Below are 17,803 nucleotides of genomic sequence, written 5' to 3' on the forward strand. Positions count from 1 at the left end.
GGATATTAGCATACTACCTCAGTTGAAACCATACATAGAGACTGAAATTCCCACCTGGATTTATACTTTAAATTGATACAAGGCTTTTGTAATTAGTGAGAAAATAGACCTGCTGTTGAACTGCTATTTTAAAACATGAAACCTATGAACGAATGTCTAATCCCAAACTGTATGTTGTATCCTTGATTGCATCTATGCCAGGTTTAAATATATCTTAAACATCTTTTTAAAAAATCATCTTAATCAAGTTTAATATTATATGTAACAAATTTGATGTTTTATATTTTTTCTAACTCTTTCTGTACTATTCTACTTTTGAACACATTCTGGAGGGAAGCACATTCTGCTCTTGGTCACATTTTTTGCCCTTGGATGATTAATCAGGTCAAATATACAAAACATTACACAATATGAAATTGAATTTGTCAGGTGGTTGTGAAATGCCTCAAGCATATTACACTACTTCACAAGATGGCTTCAATGGTTCCACTCACCATTGTAGTTTCTGCAATTGAACCAAAGCTGTTGATAAATATGTTGCAGGTAACATTTACAGGTGGACCTGCAAGTTGAACAATAAATAGAAAAAAAGAATGACAGGTAGCGTCCATGACATACATCACATCACTTTTCTGCAAAAGGGATTAGCTGCTGCCGCACTTACCAATGTAGTTTCGGTGACTAATCCAAAACTGTTGATAAAAATATTGCAAGTAACATATACAGGAGGAGCTGTGGAATGCAACAAGAACACTGCGATGTACCACACATCAAAAGAAGTATGCTGCTCTGCCTGCATCTGTGCAACGTGGCACAAGTAGAAAGATAACTAAGTGGAGACTGAGTGTACCATACAACCTATTTGACAGTATTATTATTTTTCTTAAATTGACAATAAAAACACTAATAAACATTGTCATACATCAATTTGACAAAAACATGAAACTGGCTCAAAGACTTGATTGTAGATAGTTTATCATCAAAAAATGTATGCATCATACATGGGGAAAAAGAAGTTCAAAGATATTTTAATATATGAGATATTTTAGTTTTCCCCAGTATGATAAGCTGTTTACATTAATACGAATATCGTGAGATATTTACCCCTTCACTCAAAAGGTAATATACCCAAGATCAGTGCACAACTGCTTTATATCCTTAAGAAGCGCTTTAAGTGGCTTATTTATCAACCACATTTGCCGTTGAAAGAGTTAAAATAAAGTGCTTTGATAATTACTGCCATTAACTGTCATATGAAGAGGTACTCTGTAAACTAATTTGTTGGGAAGCAGACACGCATTTATAGATATAAAGACCAACCAGAATTCAGCTCTAAATAGTAACACAATTGTATACTACAATAATGACCACTCTGGCTCTTCCTGCAGATGAATGGCCGGATTCACATACAGTCATACATTTCGGGATGTTATGCATCCGCCTCAACATAGATCTTAATTATGTGTGTCTTGTAGCATTCCGCTATGGCACTGTTTGAGTGGATCAAAGAGCTCGGTCGCACCCACAGGAGGCCGGCCGAGCACTTTGCCAGGGCCGGTTTTGGTTCTCAGTCTTGCCCTGGGATCTCGAAATTATAAGTGTTGGATTTTCAGACAGACACATTTTTCATTAGATACAATTGGGCATGTAGAAACTGATTACACTTCCGGGGTAAAGAAGGGCCATTCAATAAATGTGCAGGCGGAGTTGGTGCTTAGTTATGTCATGCTCTATTTTTAGGGCAAACAGTAACACCTCCTAATTTCCATTATTCATCACATCTGATAAATAAGAAATCATGTGTATTGTTATTTATTTAATGCAATAAACAACAACGTAATTGAGACACATACACAATTGAAGCCATTACGTTTTGGAAATGTCTGATAAAAGCTTTATTTCCCTAAATCTAAGTCTAGGCAGTGTTTACATAATTAGATAAGGAAAATAGACACTGCCTTTTTTACTTTTTACATTTCATGGAAATTTATATTTTAAGAAGAGTCTCTATACCTCGTGCCCATGTGAAAATGTGAGCTATTCGTGGATTTTTTTCCTCCTGCTTAACCAGGTGAGGTGTAAGCTACAAAGTACATACACGTGGCAAAGGCATGGCAAATATGTGAGAATATCCCAAAAGCAAGACCTATGTGCATGTTCCTATCACAGCATTTCAAATCTCAGCCCTTCCTCCAGTGGTGTAGGAAAAGCGGGGGTTGGGGGCAGCGGGGGGCGATGCACTCTGGGCGGCAGGAGTTTTGGGGCTAGCACATCCCCCAACCCTTTAACATGCGGATGCAGGGTGCCAAACGCAGTGACGGCCATCGGTGGCACAACGTCTAGCTATGCCACTGCCTATCTCACAGCCACTCTTCCCGGTGCCACAGATGTAACCAGATTTCTCACTAATGCCAATCCCTTGGAGCAAAAGAATTTCCGCTCTATTTCCCTCCTCCCAGCCCGGCAAAAATCCTGGTGAAATTCATTAATACTGAACTAATGAAGTTTATTGACTAACAGGTAATTTTAGACCAATCACCGAATGGATTCCGCGCCGGTCACAGCACCGAATCTGCCCTTACTGCAGCCACTGACTGCATTCGGTTGCAGGTAGACCAAGGGGGTTCGGCGGTGTTGATTCTGCTTGATTTATCAGCAGCATTTGATACTGCCTCCCCAGTGCGCATGGTCCAAAGTCTGCGGGAAGTGAGTGTAACGGGAAAAGCCCTGCAGCTTCTTCATTTTTGTAACAGATAGATTGCACACAGTTACGTATAGAGGCTTCAGAACTAAAGCTTTTTCTCTCCCATGCGGGGTCCCTCAGGGCTCTACGCTCAGCCCTACTCTTTTTAATTTATATGTGACCTCTTTGGCTGAACTGGTGAGATCCTACAGATTTCAGGTACTCTCCTACCGGACGGCACCCAAATTATCGTTTCCATCACCAACGACCTACATTCAGTTGCAGAGAAGTTCAATACATGCATGTCCAACAGCATTCGGTGGACGAAGGGCAATTCTCTTAAGATTAACACAGACAAGACCGAGGTATTAGTTTTTGGAACTCAGAACTCCATCTGGTCGAATACATGGTGGCCTACTGAATGCGGGCCCCTTCCAACCCCAGTGAAAACAGCTAAAAATCTGGGGGTAATTTTTGATGAGGGGCTGACTTTTGACGCACAAGGCAACCGTACAGTTGGTACATGTTTCTATATTTTAAGAACTCTCAGAAAGGCGCTTCAACTCTGAACTACATCGGCGAACTATCTTTGCACTGATTACCTCTCGTCTAGATTACTGTAACGCCCTCTACCTCAATATTACCACTGCATCACTAAATAAGCTCCAGATGGTACAGAATGCAGCAGCAAGACTGATTCTTAAAATTCCCAAACATCAGTCTGCTAGAGAAGGGATCCGTACCTTACACTGGCTCCCCATCAAGGAGCGCATCTCATTCAAGGTCCTAAGCACAGTATACAAGGCCATGCATAGCAAAGGCTCATCCCAACTCAAATCTTTGTTTAAATGGTATATTCCAGGAAGGACCTTGAGATCATCCACACAAAAAAAACTGGTCTCACCCAGATCTCACAGATCCAGATGGGGCGGCCGCTCCTTCTCTGTATGCAGTCGCCAAACTCTGGAACTCTCTCCCCTTTGCCATTACCAACGCAAGCTCTCTCTCTCTGCTTTCAAGAAACTCGTGAAAACATGGCTTTTCACCTCTTAATCTGCTGTTGCACTTTTTCTCCTTGCCTTTGTCTGCCCAGCGCCTTGACACCTCCGGGTATAGTGCACTTTACAAATATTATCCTGTAGTGATTGAGCCATTTTTATGGTTAAAGGGCCCGATTTTGACCCTTGCCCACTACCATCTCAGTATATTTAGCTCTAATATAGAGATGTTGAGGCATGTTTCTAACTCTGTCTTGCTTAACGGGAGTGCTGACTATTGCCTTTGACATGCTCTCATGTCATCTTGCTTTGCAATTTATACTGTCAAATAACATGGTGATGTGTAGGCCTGCCACGCTACAAAGTAGGGTTTGATTATGTCCCTTTCTGTTTCTGTTGACCTGATGTATGATGTTCACTATTCTAGTGAGCACCTTGTATCAGTCCAAACAATCTTTTATGGTGGTGGTTATAAGTCAACCTTATAGACAAGCTATCCTAATGGTAGCATGGACTAAGCAGTCTTAGGCTTAACTCAAGAGGGCATGTGAAGCCAGCTGTATTACCATATGCAATCCTGTAATATCAAATGAAAGGACACCACACAAGTTATATATTATAAAAATATATGTATTTATGAGGGAAACGGTAAGAGGAGCCACCTTCTTCTTCTAGAATCACATCAAGGCTCACACATGCACTCATCCACCACACTTGAACATTCAAATCACATTCTCTACCGATTCCTCCAACAAACGTTTCCCTGGAGTAGTGTGGCTCACTGGTTAGAGGCGGCAGGCCTGAGAGCAGAAGTCAGCCCGGGACCAGGGTTCAATTCCCGATGCGGCAGGGTCGTGGACCTTGGTCAGCGGACTCGATAATTCTCGCTTCGGTGGTTACTCTAATCAGGGTTTCCACTCGGCAACTCTGGGCATTAGCTTGCCTAATCTCCACAACGGCCCCACCAATTCCGGGGATGCCTGGCTCCACCTTGGGGACTCCCAGCAAGGGACCATCCCACAGGGAAAGCCAGGACGGGTTCCCCAGAGTTATACAGCGCCGGGACGCCCCGTTGCTGGGGCAGCTGTGCGCTTTACAAGTATACTACATTTACATTTACATTTTTCCAATGTTATGTTATAAACAATTTATAAAGCGCACGTTCACCGGCGGTTTCTTGGCGCTAAGCGGGATCAATCAGTTGCTGGGACAAAAATGTTTTACTTTCAGTTGTATGCCTGAACAAATAACCAATTTTTGATTGACTTCCTAAACTGAGTATAGGAAGTGGACAGACGCAATTCGGGGGGGGAAGAGAATTCCCCAAATGTGGTGACAGAGACGAGAATCTTAGACCCTGGTGTTTTTTATGTTTGAATGAACAAGAGGTTAATAAATTCATGTTTACAGAACTTAAGATGAGGGAAGGGACATAGTGCCGCACTTTAGACGTGATGAAGGCCGGACGACGATCTGAAAGGGCTTTGTAGATTATGCAGCCTAATTTAAAGAGACAGCATTGGGTCACGGGAAGCCAGTGTACATTTTTTAGCAGAGGCTTCACATGGTGAGATTTAGGTTGACCATAAACAAGCCTAGCGGCTTGATTCTGCACAAGTTGGAGCCGACGTAATTGGTAGGCTGGTATGCCGGTATACAGGGAGTTAGCGTAATCGATACGTGACATAACCAGGGCCAGTATAACTTGAATCCGGGCCTCGATTGTTAAATATCTGTTTGTTTTGCAAATTTTCCGGAGGTGAAAGAAACAAGCAGAGACCGCAGCATTTATCTGTGCCTTGATTGTGAGGTCGTTGCTAATCACAATTCCCAGACTTTTAACCGAGCTGACAGGAGGTGGAGGGCATCCCAGTGAATATGGCCAAAAATTGGAGTTCCAGGGATTTGCTGGGCCCCCAGTGAGGATCAGCTTGGCTTTTTCGGGATTTAACTTGAGATTGTTATTATTCTTCCAGTTGCTAATGAATGTCATAGTAGATTGGAAGTTTTCCATGGATGAAGGGGAAGAGTCAATATTAAACACTAACTGGAGATCGTCTGCTTAGTTGAATATAACCACCTCTCTCTTTTGAAGGGCCACAATTAAGGGAAAAATATACAAGTTAAAATGGTGGGGGGAAAACGGTGAGCCCTGTAGGACCCTACACATCAGTCTCCTTTTCTCAGCAAGAAAGCTAGCGAGAAGGTCTGCTTGAAAGCGGTCACTGAGAAAGGAAGATATCCATACCAGTGAGAGACCCCGGATCCCCGTGCTCTCGAACCGGTCGACCAGCAAACAGTGGTCGACCGTATCGAAAGCCACTGAGAGATCCAGGAGTACCAGGGTTTGCGTGAAACTCTGGTCGGCCCCCCTATGTAATTCATCGAGAACTGCTAAAATAACAGACTCAGTAGAATGTTCGGGGCTAAAACCGGCTTGGTGTGGATCAAGATAGTGCGACTGCTCAACAAAGGTGCTGAGACAGTTGGCCACGTGGGCTTCCAAGATTTTTCCCAAGAAGGGCAGCAGTGATATAGGACAAACGTTGCTGGGGATAGAGGGATCAGAGCCTGTTTTTTTTTTTAAAATAGGTACAACTTCCACACTCTTGAAGAGGTTGGGGACAATGCCCTTAGTAAGGGAATTATTAAGAAGTGACATGGGGGGCTCAGGACAATGGAGGAAAACGTCCCGAAGGATATGAGGAGGGCAGCTGTCCGTGGGGGAGCCAGAGCAAACCTTCTTAAGTAAAGAGACGAAAACCTCTTGGGTGATGAGAGGGAATTGATCCAGATGATAAGGATTAGTGTGTGAGCCTCGGAGATCTAATAGTGTCGAGGACTGAGGAATGCTGGATTTGATGTTGGCAATTAAAAAAAAAATAATTAGTATTGAGAGAGTCACATAGGGATTATGAAGTAATGGATTTAGCTGTAATGCTATCAGGTTTGACAAATTTAAAATGTGTGACTCGATTAAGAAAGACAATTAGGTTGTAAAGTAACTGTATTGCCTCATTTATTTTCCAGGGATTGTAATTTTATCTGTGCTTTTATGTTTTTCAAAATGAAATACGAATAAAGTAACTTGACTTGACTTGACTGGACAAGTTCATCTACTATCGTAAAAATGTCTCTGGCCTTATTAGTGGATTCCAGGATTTTAGAAGAAAAGTATTCAGATTTAGTCCTGAGCATGGCGCTATTGTAATCTGTTAGAGCTGCCATAAAAATGGTCTTTTTGTGAGGGCAGTACTCCTGTCCCCACTTCCGATCAGTTTGTCGCAAAGCTAATTTAATTACCTTCAAATCGTCAGAGAACCAGCGCTGTGCGGCGTGAGGCCTCCTATTTTTTATTGTCTTCAATGGAGCGAGACTGTCTCTGACAGATTCCAACCAGGTATTAATATTATCCGCCTGGGTTTGAGGAGATACAGTCAAACCAGAGGGTTTAGATGCAGCTAGTAAGGTGCCGAATTCTTTGGTATCAACCCGACTCCAATTCCTGGCCATAGTAGTGACTGAGGGCAGAGCTTTGGAGATAGGAATACTCTGGATGGTGAAGGTAATAAGATGATGGTCCGACCATGAGCATGGAGATATTCGTAGGTCAGCTATCACTAGGTTGACGGACCAGACCTGATCTAGGGTATGTCCCTTAATGTGAGTGGCTACTTTGATATGCTGGGTGTAGTTCATACCTGTCAGCAGGTCAGTGAATTCGGCTGAGTGAGGGCTTACGCGTGCGCTGTTAGTCCAGTAGTTGAAGTCGCCAACAATCAACAATTTGTCGTGATTAATGGCCAATTCAGCAACGGCCCACTCAGCACCTGCGGAAATGTTGGCATAGGGACAGGGGGCCTGTAGAATACGGCACAGACAAAAGAAAAGTCATTGGAATCGAGCTTGAGCAAGAGGTAGTCAACTAGTGGGATTTGTATTGTCACAAGGGAAGTGAAGGTGTGCCTTTGGGATATTACCGCTGCCACCCCTCCTCCAACTCTGTTGTCTGGCCTACTGGACTGGATGATATAATAATTATCTGGGATTGCTGCTAGAATATCAGGACTAGACTCAGCCGTCAAGCAAGTTTCAGATAGCAGTTGTATATCTGGTTTGTCGGTGTCAAGGAGGTAAAAAATCTCAAGTTGGTGTTTCACCAACGATCGGGTATTTAGATAGCAAATTGACAGTTTCTCGTGTCCCTTACAAGCAAGGCCAGTTGGAGACTTTAAGGGTTCACTATGCTTACTAAGGGGCTCCTGAGTGAGAGGTTTAATAAAGTGTTTACAGTGAGCACCCTTCAAGCCAAGAATCCCCAAATTATTCAACATAATCTGGGTGTGAGGGTACAGGTCCCAGTCTCCCTGAAGAGATTTTAAGACAGCAGATGAATAGCGAAAAAAATGGGCATAGTCTGGGGCCACTGGCCCCGGCCGGCCGTGGACGGGGCGCAGACGGGCTTGCCTTTGGCTCGCCAGTGGCACACCCGCTGCGCACGTCCGCTGTGCGCATCCGCTGCACGCTCGCACTCTGGGCTTTATGCTCCCCCCCCCCAGAAGTGAGGGAGTTTCCCCACTGGACCGCCAACCACCACCAAGATTGCGGCCATCCCAGCGCGAGTCCCCGAGCAATCTGGATTACTGACACCCTCTCGCACAAACAGAAAACCGCGGCGTACCGGAGGGTGCAGCTAGAGAGGTACGAGTGTTTTAAAAAAAAATAATAATCACAGGCTAAAACAGTGAGGCTAAGCAAAAGGTAAAATCAATCTGGAAATGAGCGGCAATTTATTTAAGATCAGGGCAACAGTTCAAAAAACATTAAAGTGTCAGCAGCATTTACCAATTCAAGCGTCCGCTTGAATGTGTTGCAAAGAAACACATTCAGCTTTAAGACATATCACAACCTTTGAACTTGACAGGAATATTCCTATTTCAACTGCTGTGTCTGGTAGCAACCTCCTTCAGACCACTTCTGTCTTGGCGCAAAACCCCAACCTCATCAGAGCCACTGTGACACTCAATGCCCAAAGCACCATCTTCCACCAATTGCCTGGGTGATGCAACATCCATTTCAGGTGGCATACTTCCAAATCCCTCTTACTCACAATGCACTAAGACCCTATTGATTTTCTACACAATCTTTCCCTCAACTTCATGGGCCCCTTTGAGTACCCTGCTGACTATTATGAACCTCAACCCCTTGGAATAAGTTTTCTATTAATACTTGGTAAAGCTGATCCTAACAAAATCATTTATTTGAGGTAGAATCCTACAAAGATGAATGTTCTCATCCAAATAGCTCCTCATCTTTCTCTTCTACTCAGCAAAAACAAAATTCACATTCTCTTGCATTGCTTTGATTTGGCTGCATCAAGGAATCTGGTAAAATATTGATTAACTATGCGCAGAGCGATCGAGAAAAACTTTTAGAAGAAACAGAGAAAATAAAGGAACAGCTGGGAAAATTAGAACAAACTGATTACATAACAAGAACTAGAAAAGAAATAGCGGACAGATTGAAAAAACAAGAAGAAAAAATTAAGATACGAAAAGCCTACAAATTCGCCAGAGAAAAGGCTGATTATGAACTGGGGCAGGTATTTACATTCTCTGCAAAGTATGATCAAGCCAAGAAAATGTGTTTTGGCCACACTGCTAAAGCCTCCACGAATGTAAATGAGGGAGCGAGCCCAAGCACAGCCATTGTGGAAGTGTCCGGCTTGGATTTAACCCCCAGATTCATCAATGTCCCGATTTGCGAGTCCTTAATAGCGATTATTAAGGAATCGCTATTAAGGACTTGCAAAACGGGATTCATGTAGGAATCGCTAAATAAATTGTGATTCCTACACATTCCTTATTTGCGAGTAGCAAATTGCTAATCGCAAATAAGGAATAACTCCCCATTCATTCCTACGGGCCTAAAGGCCCATAGGAATGAATGGGGAGTTATTCCTTAATATGGGCCTAAAGGCCCATGGGAATGAATGGGGAGTTATTCCTTATTTGCGATTAGCAATTTGCTACTCTCAAATAAGGATGCGATTTCAAGGGTGCCAGGGTTGTCCAAAGGACACCCTGTAGCACCCCTGAAATGTAATCTACATTGGTGTTGCACACACACATGTCCAAAGGACATGTGTGTGTGCAACATGCAACTTAGAAAAATGCATTTAAATAAATTTTTCTAAGTTTTCGCTATTTACCACGAGGTTTGACCTCGCGGTAAATAGCGACCCAAAATTGCGATTTCGCTATTTTAAAATGGTTCATGAATTGCATTTAAGGAATCTCAAATAAAGATTCCTTAAATGCAATTCCTCGCAAATGTGCGAATTCTTTATTAGCGAATTTTGCATTTGGGATGATGAATCCCAAATGCAAAAATTGCACTCGCAAAGGGCCAGATTCTCAGAATCTGGCCCTTTGCAAGCGCAATAAAGCTTGATGAATCTGGCCGTAAGTTCCTTAACTAGTGAGAATGAATCAGAAGATGGTCGACCAAATGCATACAATGAGATTGATGAAAGAAATAAGCTAAGTCCTGCAGAAGAGCTGAATTTTTTATTAGTAGACCGCCGACAAACGTTGCGCCCACGGAACCAGAAAAACCTCAAAACAATGAAGAATCAGGAGGCACAGAGCAAGGCGCAAGCTAAGGCAGGGGAAAACCAAGATAAACTCAGTGGCGAAAGCTATGAAACTAGATGATAACACTGTAGTGAATCTGCCATCAGAGGTACTATCAACGGAAGAAACTCGTGCGTCACTTTTACGCCGCCGGTGTGTCACTTTTTGTGACGCACCAGCAGCGTAAAAAATGTGCCTTGTTGCACCATATTTACAAAGTGACTCATCTGGGTAGATGTGTCACTTTGTAAACCCCTGCGCTACATTATACCTGCACCAGGTATAATGTATGCAGGGGGGCATTCTGACGCAAGAAAAGGTCATAGAAGTGACGCAGTGAAATCTATAAGATTTCACTGCGCCACTTCAAGGACGCAAATGAGTAAATTTCTTACGACTGCCTCACAGCAGGCGTAAGACTGGCGCAGGCCCTTTCACATGGGGCTTGCACCATATGAAAGGACACATTGCTGGAGCTGCGTCACTTTTGTGAACCACTCCAGCAATGCGTCATTTTTGCGCCATACAGAAACGTCAGAAATACTGACGTATCTGTTACTCTTTGCGCAATGGTGCGTCATACTGTAAATATGATGCATCATTGGTGTCGCAAGGAGGATGCAATGAAAAGTGATGCATCGCTGTTTGAACGCAGCGATGCGTCACTTTTCATAAATGAGGACCTCAGTTGTTAGCTCTTGGGCATTCTTACTGCTCGGACAGCAATTTCAATAATGGACGCACCCGAATTGACATATTTAGTTACAACAGGAAATTAAAATTCAAAAAGTTCTTTACAATCAAAGAAGGAAACAAAGACCACAATAGCAGCACAAGACAACAGATCGACAATTATACCAGGCATGGTCATCTCCAAGCCTCAGATGCGCAACTATTAATTACCCTACATGAGTTGAATGGTGCAAGCAATTCAAATCGATCTGAACAACTGGAACAAGGGTCGACACAAGCCAGATTGGAAACCATAAACATAGCTCAAGCTAGCGCTGGAACCAGCCCCTTCAAGGCCAATACCACATTTTATCCTATGATGCCAAAAGACGCCATCGATATTTTCCACGATAGTGTGACTGAGGATTTGAAACATTTATATCGCAAAGTGAATCGAGACAATAGGAGAATGAAGTATCATGACAAACAATATGACAATTTGATTAAGAATTTGAAAAACAATCAGGTCATTGTAATAAACAAATCCGATAAGGGTGGTAATATTGTCATCTGGCCACGTAAGGAATACACCCAAGAGGCAGGAAGGCAGCTGAATAATATGGACTGCTATGAGAAAGCTACCATGGCAGAATATCAAAAGTCTAAAGAATCATTAAAAAAGGACTTACTATCTTGGAAGAGGCAAGGCCTCATATTCAACCATGAATACAAATATCTGTATAATGAATTCCCTGTAATACCAACTATGTATCTTATACCGAAAATACATAAAAGGGTGACACCAACACCAGGTAGACCGATCATATCTGCTTTGGGTGGAATAAGGGAGAACATAAGCAAATATGTTGATTATTTTCTCCAGAATCATGTCCTAACACTCCCTACGTATGTAATGAAAACTAGTGATTTCTTAAATAAAATCAAATGTATACAATGGTCAGCTGACTTGCTATTATTAACTTTCGACATAGAATCGCTCTATATGAGCATTGACCATCATACAAGTTTAACAGCTGTAAAATATTATTTGGATACCAGATCTCTGAATTTTCACAGCCACAATATCATGTTGCTTGAGCTCATCAAATGGTGCCTTTTTAACAACTATTTTATGTTTGGAAAGGAAATGTATAGATAAAAACTAGGAGGCAGATTTACAAGGCACTTGCGCCACGTTTACGCCGCCGTTGCGTCACGCAACGGCGGCGTAAATGTGGCGCATCCCTGAGACCCATTTACAACGTGACGCATCTAGGCAGATACGTCACGTTGTAAAGCCCTGCGCCACATGTGGGCGTTCCGGCGCAGGGTGGGTGTTCCGGGGCAGGTGCGCCTCGCAAAAGTGCCTGCGTGAAATCTACAAGATTTCACGCAGGCACTTGTGCGACGCTGCTACGTCAATTCCTTACACCTGCTTGAAGCAGGCGTAAGGACTGACGCAGCACGTTAAGTATAGGGCACACCCGAGTATTGCTGGAGTCGCGTTGCGCTTGCGACACGATTCCAGCGTTGCGCCGCCCTTACGTCACGAGATGCATCACGCATCTGCCTACCCTTGCGCCACGGTGCGCCGCATTGTAAATGCGGCGCATCCGCCGTGACGCAAGGGTAGTTTTGCGTGACGCATTTGTTCTGGGGCATACCTGCTGATTTGCAGAGATGCGCCAGAACTCATAAATATGCCCCTTGGTGTAGCAATGGGAGCCTGCTTCTCCCCCAGCTATGAGTGTCTGCACGTAGGCTGGTGGGAGGAGCAGGTTCTAAGGGGAAACTATGCCAGATTGTTTACCACCCATGTACAGCATTGGCTACATTTTATTGACAATGTTTTTAACCCCTTCCATGCTGATGACGAGCTCAGCTCGTCATCAGCGTTACCTGCCGTGTGCTGATGACGAGCTGAGCTCGTCATGTAACGCGGTAATTTTTAAAATGCCGCATACAGCGGGAAAAGCCGCCGCACGCATGCGGTTATAATATGGAAGGGGGATCGCTTAAGTGCAGTGACCTTCATTAAAGAAATCAATTCTAACAACATGAATTTAAGATACACGTCACAGATTAGCCAGCAGGAAGTAGACTTTTTAGACACCACTGTATATGTAGCTGGTAACAGACTAGAAACTACCCTGCATAGAAAACCCACAGCTGTGCCACTTTGCACGCCAGAAGCTCACATCCTAAAAACTCAATTAGGATCATTTCTTACGGGGAATTAATCAGATTAAAAACGATATGTAGCACTAAGGACGAACTGCTCAAATGCACACAAGAATCCATATCAAGATTCAAAGCAAGAGGGTATAAGGAGAGAATCCTGAAAGAAGCAAAAAAAAGACAAAAAAATCGGAGTCAAAAACTAGGGAAGCTCTATTAGAACCAGGCACTGCCAGGGAAAATGAATATCAAGTTCTTGCATCAGACAAAAATGTGAAAAAAGAAACGGGTGATACACCTTGTCTCATCACAACTTACAATAGACAACAGAGACAACTAAAAGCAATTCTTAATAAGAATTGGACTATAATATTAACTGATGCAGTGTTGGCACCCAGTCTACCCTCCAAAGCAACACTTACTTTCAGAAGAGCAGTATCTATGAGGGACCAGTTGGTCAAGAGTAGCCCCAAAATTATATCCAATACAACTTGGCTCCAACCAAAACATGGTTTCTATATATGTGCTACGTTCAGAGCCTGCAAGTTTGGTGAGAACAAAACCCATCATAAAACACCTTTTATTGTCGCACAGAATATGCAATTTATGTGCTAACATGCACATGCAATATCAGGTACATTGGAAGTACCAAATTGCAAACACATGTACGCATCTTGCAACATTTAAGGGCAATAGTACACAATGATGCCACGTACCCAGTGGCTCGCCACTTTAAAGCAGTACATAGCAACAACTTAAATTGCCTGAAATATTATGTAATAGATGCGATTCCATTGCCATGACGTGGAGGGAATAGAGAGCGCAGGTTGCGACAATCTCCTGGGGGTATCTGTGTTTCCATATCTGGACGACTGGCTGCTCCAGGCTCCATCTCCGGAGGCCATGTCTCTCCATCTTTCCTTGACCATGCGTACGCTCGAGGATCATGGATTTCTCATCAATTTGCCAAAGTGTCATCTGGTGCCTGCTACTCGGAGGGCCTTCATTGGGGCCATTTTCGACTCCGTTCTGGGCAAGGTGTTTCTCCCGGAGTCCAGGATTCTGCATTTTCAGTCGTTGCTGAGGAGGTTGTTTTCCCAGGATATGGCTCCTCTCCTGCAGTGGCTGGTGGTTCAAGGTCACATGGCTGCCACTGTCTTCATGGTGCCCTGGACCAGGGTTCAATTCGGCCACTGATGTGGCATGTTCAATGTTGGGTCCGCTTTCCTGTCCGGGACTTCACGGTTCCTGTGCCTGTGTCTCTGGAGTTGGTGGCTGCTCTACAGTGGTGGTTGGATTCTTCGAATATGTCGAAGGGAATGTGGATCCGTCCCCTGCCCCCTTTGGTGGTGACCACGGATGCCAGCGCGTCGGTCTGGAGTGCGACTTTGGGTCCTTGGGCTGTGCAGGCTCGTTGGCTTCCGTCGAAGTCACACCGGTCGTCCAATTGGAAGGAACTGTCCACCGTGGAGATGGCGCTTCGCTTCTTCCTGGATCGTCTTCAGGGGTGCAACGTCTTGGTGAGATCAGACAACACTGTGACAGTGGCCTATATCAACCACCAGGGCAGTACCCGCTGTCTTTCCCTGAACCTGGTGGCCTGTGCTATTGCGAGTTGGGCGGTTCCCCTCCTCTCTCTCCCTGTGTCTCGCCCCTCGGATTTTCCGGTTGCTCTGCCTGAGGTTCGGGACTCCAGTGCTGGACCTGTTTGCCTCCCAGCCCAATGCCCTGCTTCCCCTGTTATGCTCCCGGTCTCCGGAGAGGGGGGCTTGGGAGGTAGATGCCTTGTCGGTCCTATGGCCCCCTTGGTTCCTTCATGCCTTCCCTCCTTTTCCTCTGATTCCTGCTTTCTTGCTGAAGGTTCAGTGGGTGGGGGCTCAGATGGTGGCTGTTCTCCCTTATTGGCCGAAGCGGTCCTGGTTTCCTCTGCTGCTGGGTCTGGCGGTGGGTCCTCTGTGGATTCTGCCCCGCTTCCCATCTCCCCTGGGGTTCCCGTCTCCGTCCCTGCTGGTTCCTCTCACCTTGGCGGTCTGGAGGTTGAACGGCTGTCTCTTCGGGTCCGGGGTTTGCCCGACCACCTCATCACTGTGATGCAGGCATCTCGTCGGAAGTCCACTTTGGCCTCTTATTCCAAGCACTGGGCTTCTTTTTCTTCTTGGTGTGCTGCCCTGGGCCTGTCTCCTGCCTCTTGTGCTATTTCTTCTGTTCTGCAATTTTTTTGGGATGGCTTTCAGAAACACTATGCTCTGTCCACTTTGAAGTGTCAGTGTGCTGCTGTTCGGGCTTTTCGGGATCCGGCTTCTCTTCTGCCTTCGGATGGGTTGTTGGTTTCCCGCCTGTTTCGGAGTTTCTCTCTCTCTGCTCCTTCTGTCCGCTCTCCGGTTCCTCCTTGGGTTCTTTCTTTGGTTTTGGGTGCTGTGTAGTCCCCTCTTTTTGAGCCTTTGGAGTCCGTGGACCTCAAGTTCCTGTCTTTCAAGGTGGTGTTTTTGGTTGCTGTTACTTCTGCGCGGAGGTTGGGCGAGCTTACGGCCTTGCATTGCTTCCCCCCCTTTTTGCATTTTCTGGACGACGCGGTGGTCCTCTCTTTGGATCCCGGGTTTCTGCCTAAGATTCGTTCTCGCTTCCATTCTTCTCAAGAGTTGGTTCTTCCTTTTCTCTGTCCTTCTCCTTCCTCGCCTTCTAACCTCTTGCTCCATTCTATGGACATGAGGCAGGCCTTGTCTGTTTATGTTGCTCGATCTGCTGAGTTTCGGTCTTCTGACTCCCTCTTTGTGACGTTTGCTTTGGCTGGTAGAGGTAAGGCTGCCTCCCGTCTCACTTTGGGTTGCTGGATTAAGGCTGTGATCTCGCTGGCTTATCAGGGCTCTGCTTTGCCATGCCCCTCTGGGATTCAGGTGAGGTCCACTAGGGGTGTGTCTGCTTCGTGGGCTGCTTTCCATGGGGGTCCCCTTGAGGAGATTTGTTGGGCGGGGACTTGGGCATCCGAGTCCACCTTTGTGAAGCATTATCGCTTGAATTGCGCTCTGTCTGGTCGGACCAATTTTGGTTCTGGTGTGTTGCAAGCTGTGGGGGTTCCCCCCTCTGTCTGAGTCTGTATGTTATTAAACATTTCACTTGCTGCACTCCTTGGTGTCTGGTCTGTTTCAGTGTGTTGTGTGACAAAGGCCTTCATGGGGGGTTGCTTTGGTATGCCTCATGAGTGATGACTGGGTCGAGGACGAGGGACGTAGAGGTAATGCTATGATTACTTTAGGTAATCCCCATTATTCTTAGTCCTACTCGTCCTCGACCCAGTCATGCTTCCCGTCCACCCTCCCTTTTCCAGGACTTTGTTGCTTGGTATGTCAGGTTGTGCTTCTAGTGGTGAGGTATATTATAGCACCTGGCTGGAGGGTGGGTGGAGTCTAAAAAGCGTTTCCTGTTTTGTTTCCTGTCTTGTGGAATACCTCATGAGTGATGACTGGGTCGAGGACGAGTAGGACTAAGAGTAATGGGGGTTACCTAAAGTAATCATAGCAGCACTGCTGCTTAATACAACTGGCCCCCACCACTGCTGACTTTGTTACTAGGGGTAGCTATTGCAGCATCGTGGCAAAACCTGCCCCACCTAATCACTGAATTCCAAGTGTGTGGGATATTTATTTAAAGCGAAGCAGCAATGAAATAAAAGAGATGTCAGACAACAGAATATTTTTGACTTACGCTGTTTCATATCCTTGGTGATAAGTAAGATAGTAGTTAGCGCAGACACCTTTTACAACAATATCCTGAAAGCAGATTTCTGTATGTGTGATACATACACATGCGTTTGTGGTGTGTTATTTTGCTGTGGTGGTGATATGTTGTGTTTTTTTGCGCTGTTGTGTTATTGTACTGAATATTTTTCCGTTATGCCTTGTGTTGTTATGTTGCTCTGTGTATGTTATTGTCTTAGGTTTTGTTGTTTACTTTAGAGATGTCAACATATGCTGCTATATTTCCAGCCAAAAGCACTACATTGCTTTAAAGTTCCAATGACAAACATTTACCACTGTCTAAGGTCGCAAAACACCGCTTACTTCTCTAGATCTTCAGGTATTTAAGAAACAATTCTTCCCATAACTGTTGTGTTGCAGAGTCAGTGCTTTTAGTACACACTTCTAGTGCTCGCTTTAAGTGATAAGGCCCCTGGAGTCTGGTTTGCAAAATCTCTGTGATCAGCCTGGATACAGAATCCCTCCCGACAGATGAAATGCCCTACGGCAGGTGCTAGCAGAATTAAGAGTCTGACAGGAGATTCAGACATTGATAAACAAGCGTCTTCTTTAAAGGCGGGCTTTCTTCCCAGGTTGTCAGGTTAAGTGGACAAGGCTGCTTAGCCTTAAATGGTGAGGTACGGCGCGAGGCAGCGAGCTGTGGTAATTCGACAAAACAGCATTTTCCTTTCAGGCGCTGTTGCATGAGTCATTATTATGCTTAATGTCTTTTGACTTCTGTTGTCTAATTTATAGCTTACCGGATAATTTGTTGAACTCGAAACACGCAGTTGGATGTAAATCTGAGTGATGGGGGCCAAGGCCATGAAAACATAAATCCTTTCTCCTAGAGGCTCCCCTCTAACAAGAAAAAAAACATGATTTTTTGTTTATAAGGCATAA

At 44.6% G+C, this 17,803-nt stretch overlaps 1 protein-coding gene across 1 annotated transcript in view; it reads right to left on the bottom strand.

Annotated features, from left to right (window-relative positions):
• The window catches only part of GLRA2 (glycine receptor alpha 2), an 819,827-nt gene that overhangs the window by 727,587 nt on the left and 74,437 nt on the right, over positions 1-17,803 (bottom strand). Inside the window, exon 3 of the mRNA XM_078657642.1 lies at positions 495-562. Coding sequence (XP_078513768.1) covers positions 495-562 — 68 coding nt within the window. The remainder of the gene's footprint in view (positions 1-494; positions 563-17,803) is intronic.

This window comes from Lissotriton helveticus, chromosome 8 (genome assembly GCF_964261635.1).
Source record: "Lissotriton helveticus chromosome 8, aLisHel1.1, whole genome shotgun sequence".
Lineage (NCBI taxonomy): Eukaryota > Metazoa > Chordata > Amphibia > Caudata > Salamandridae > Lissotriton > Lissotriton helveticus.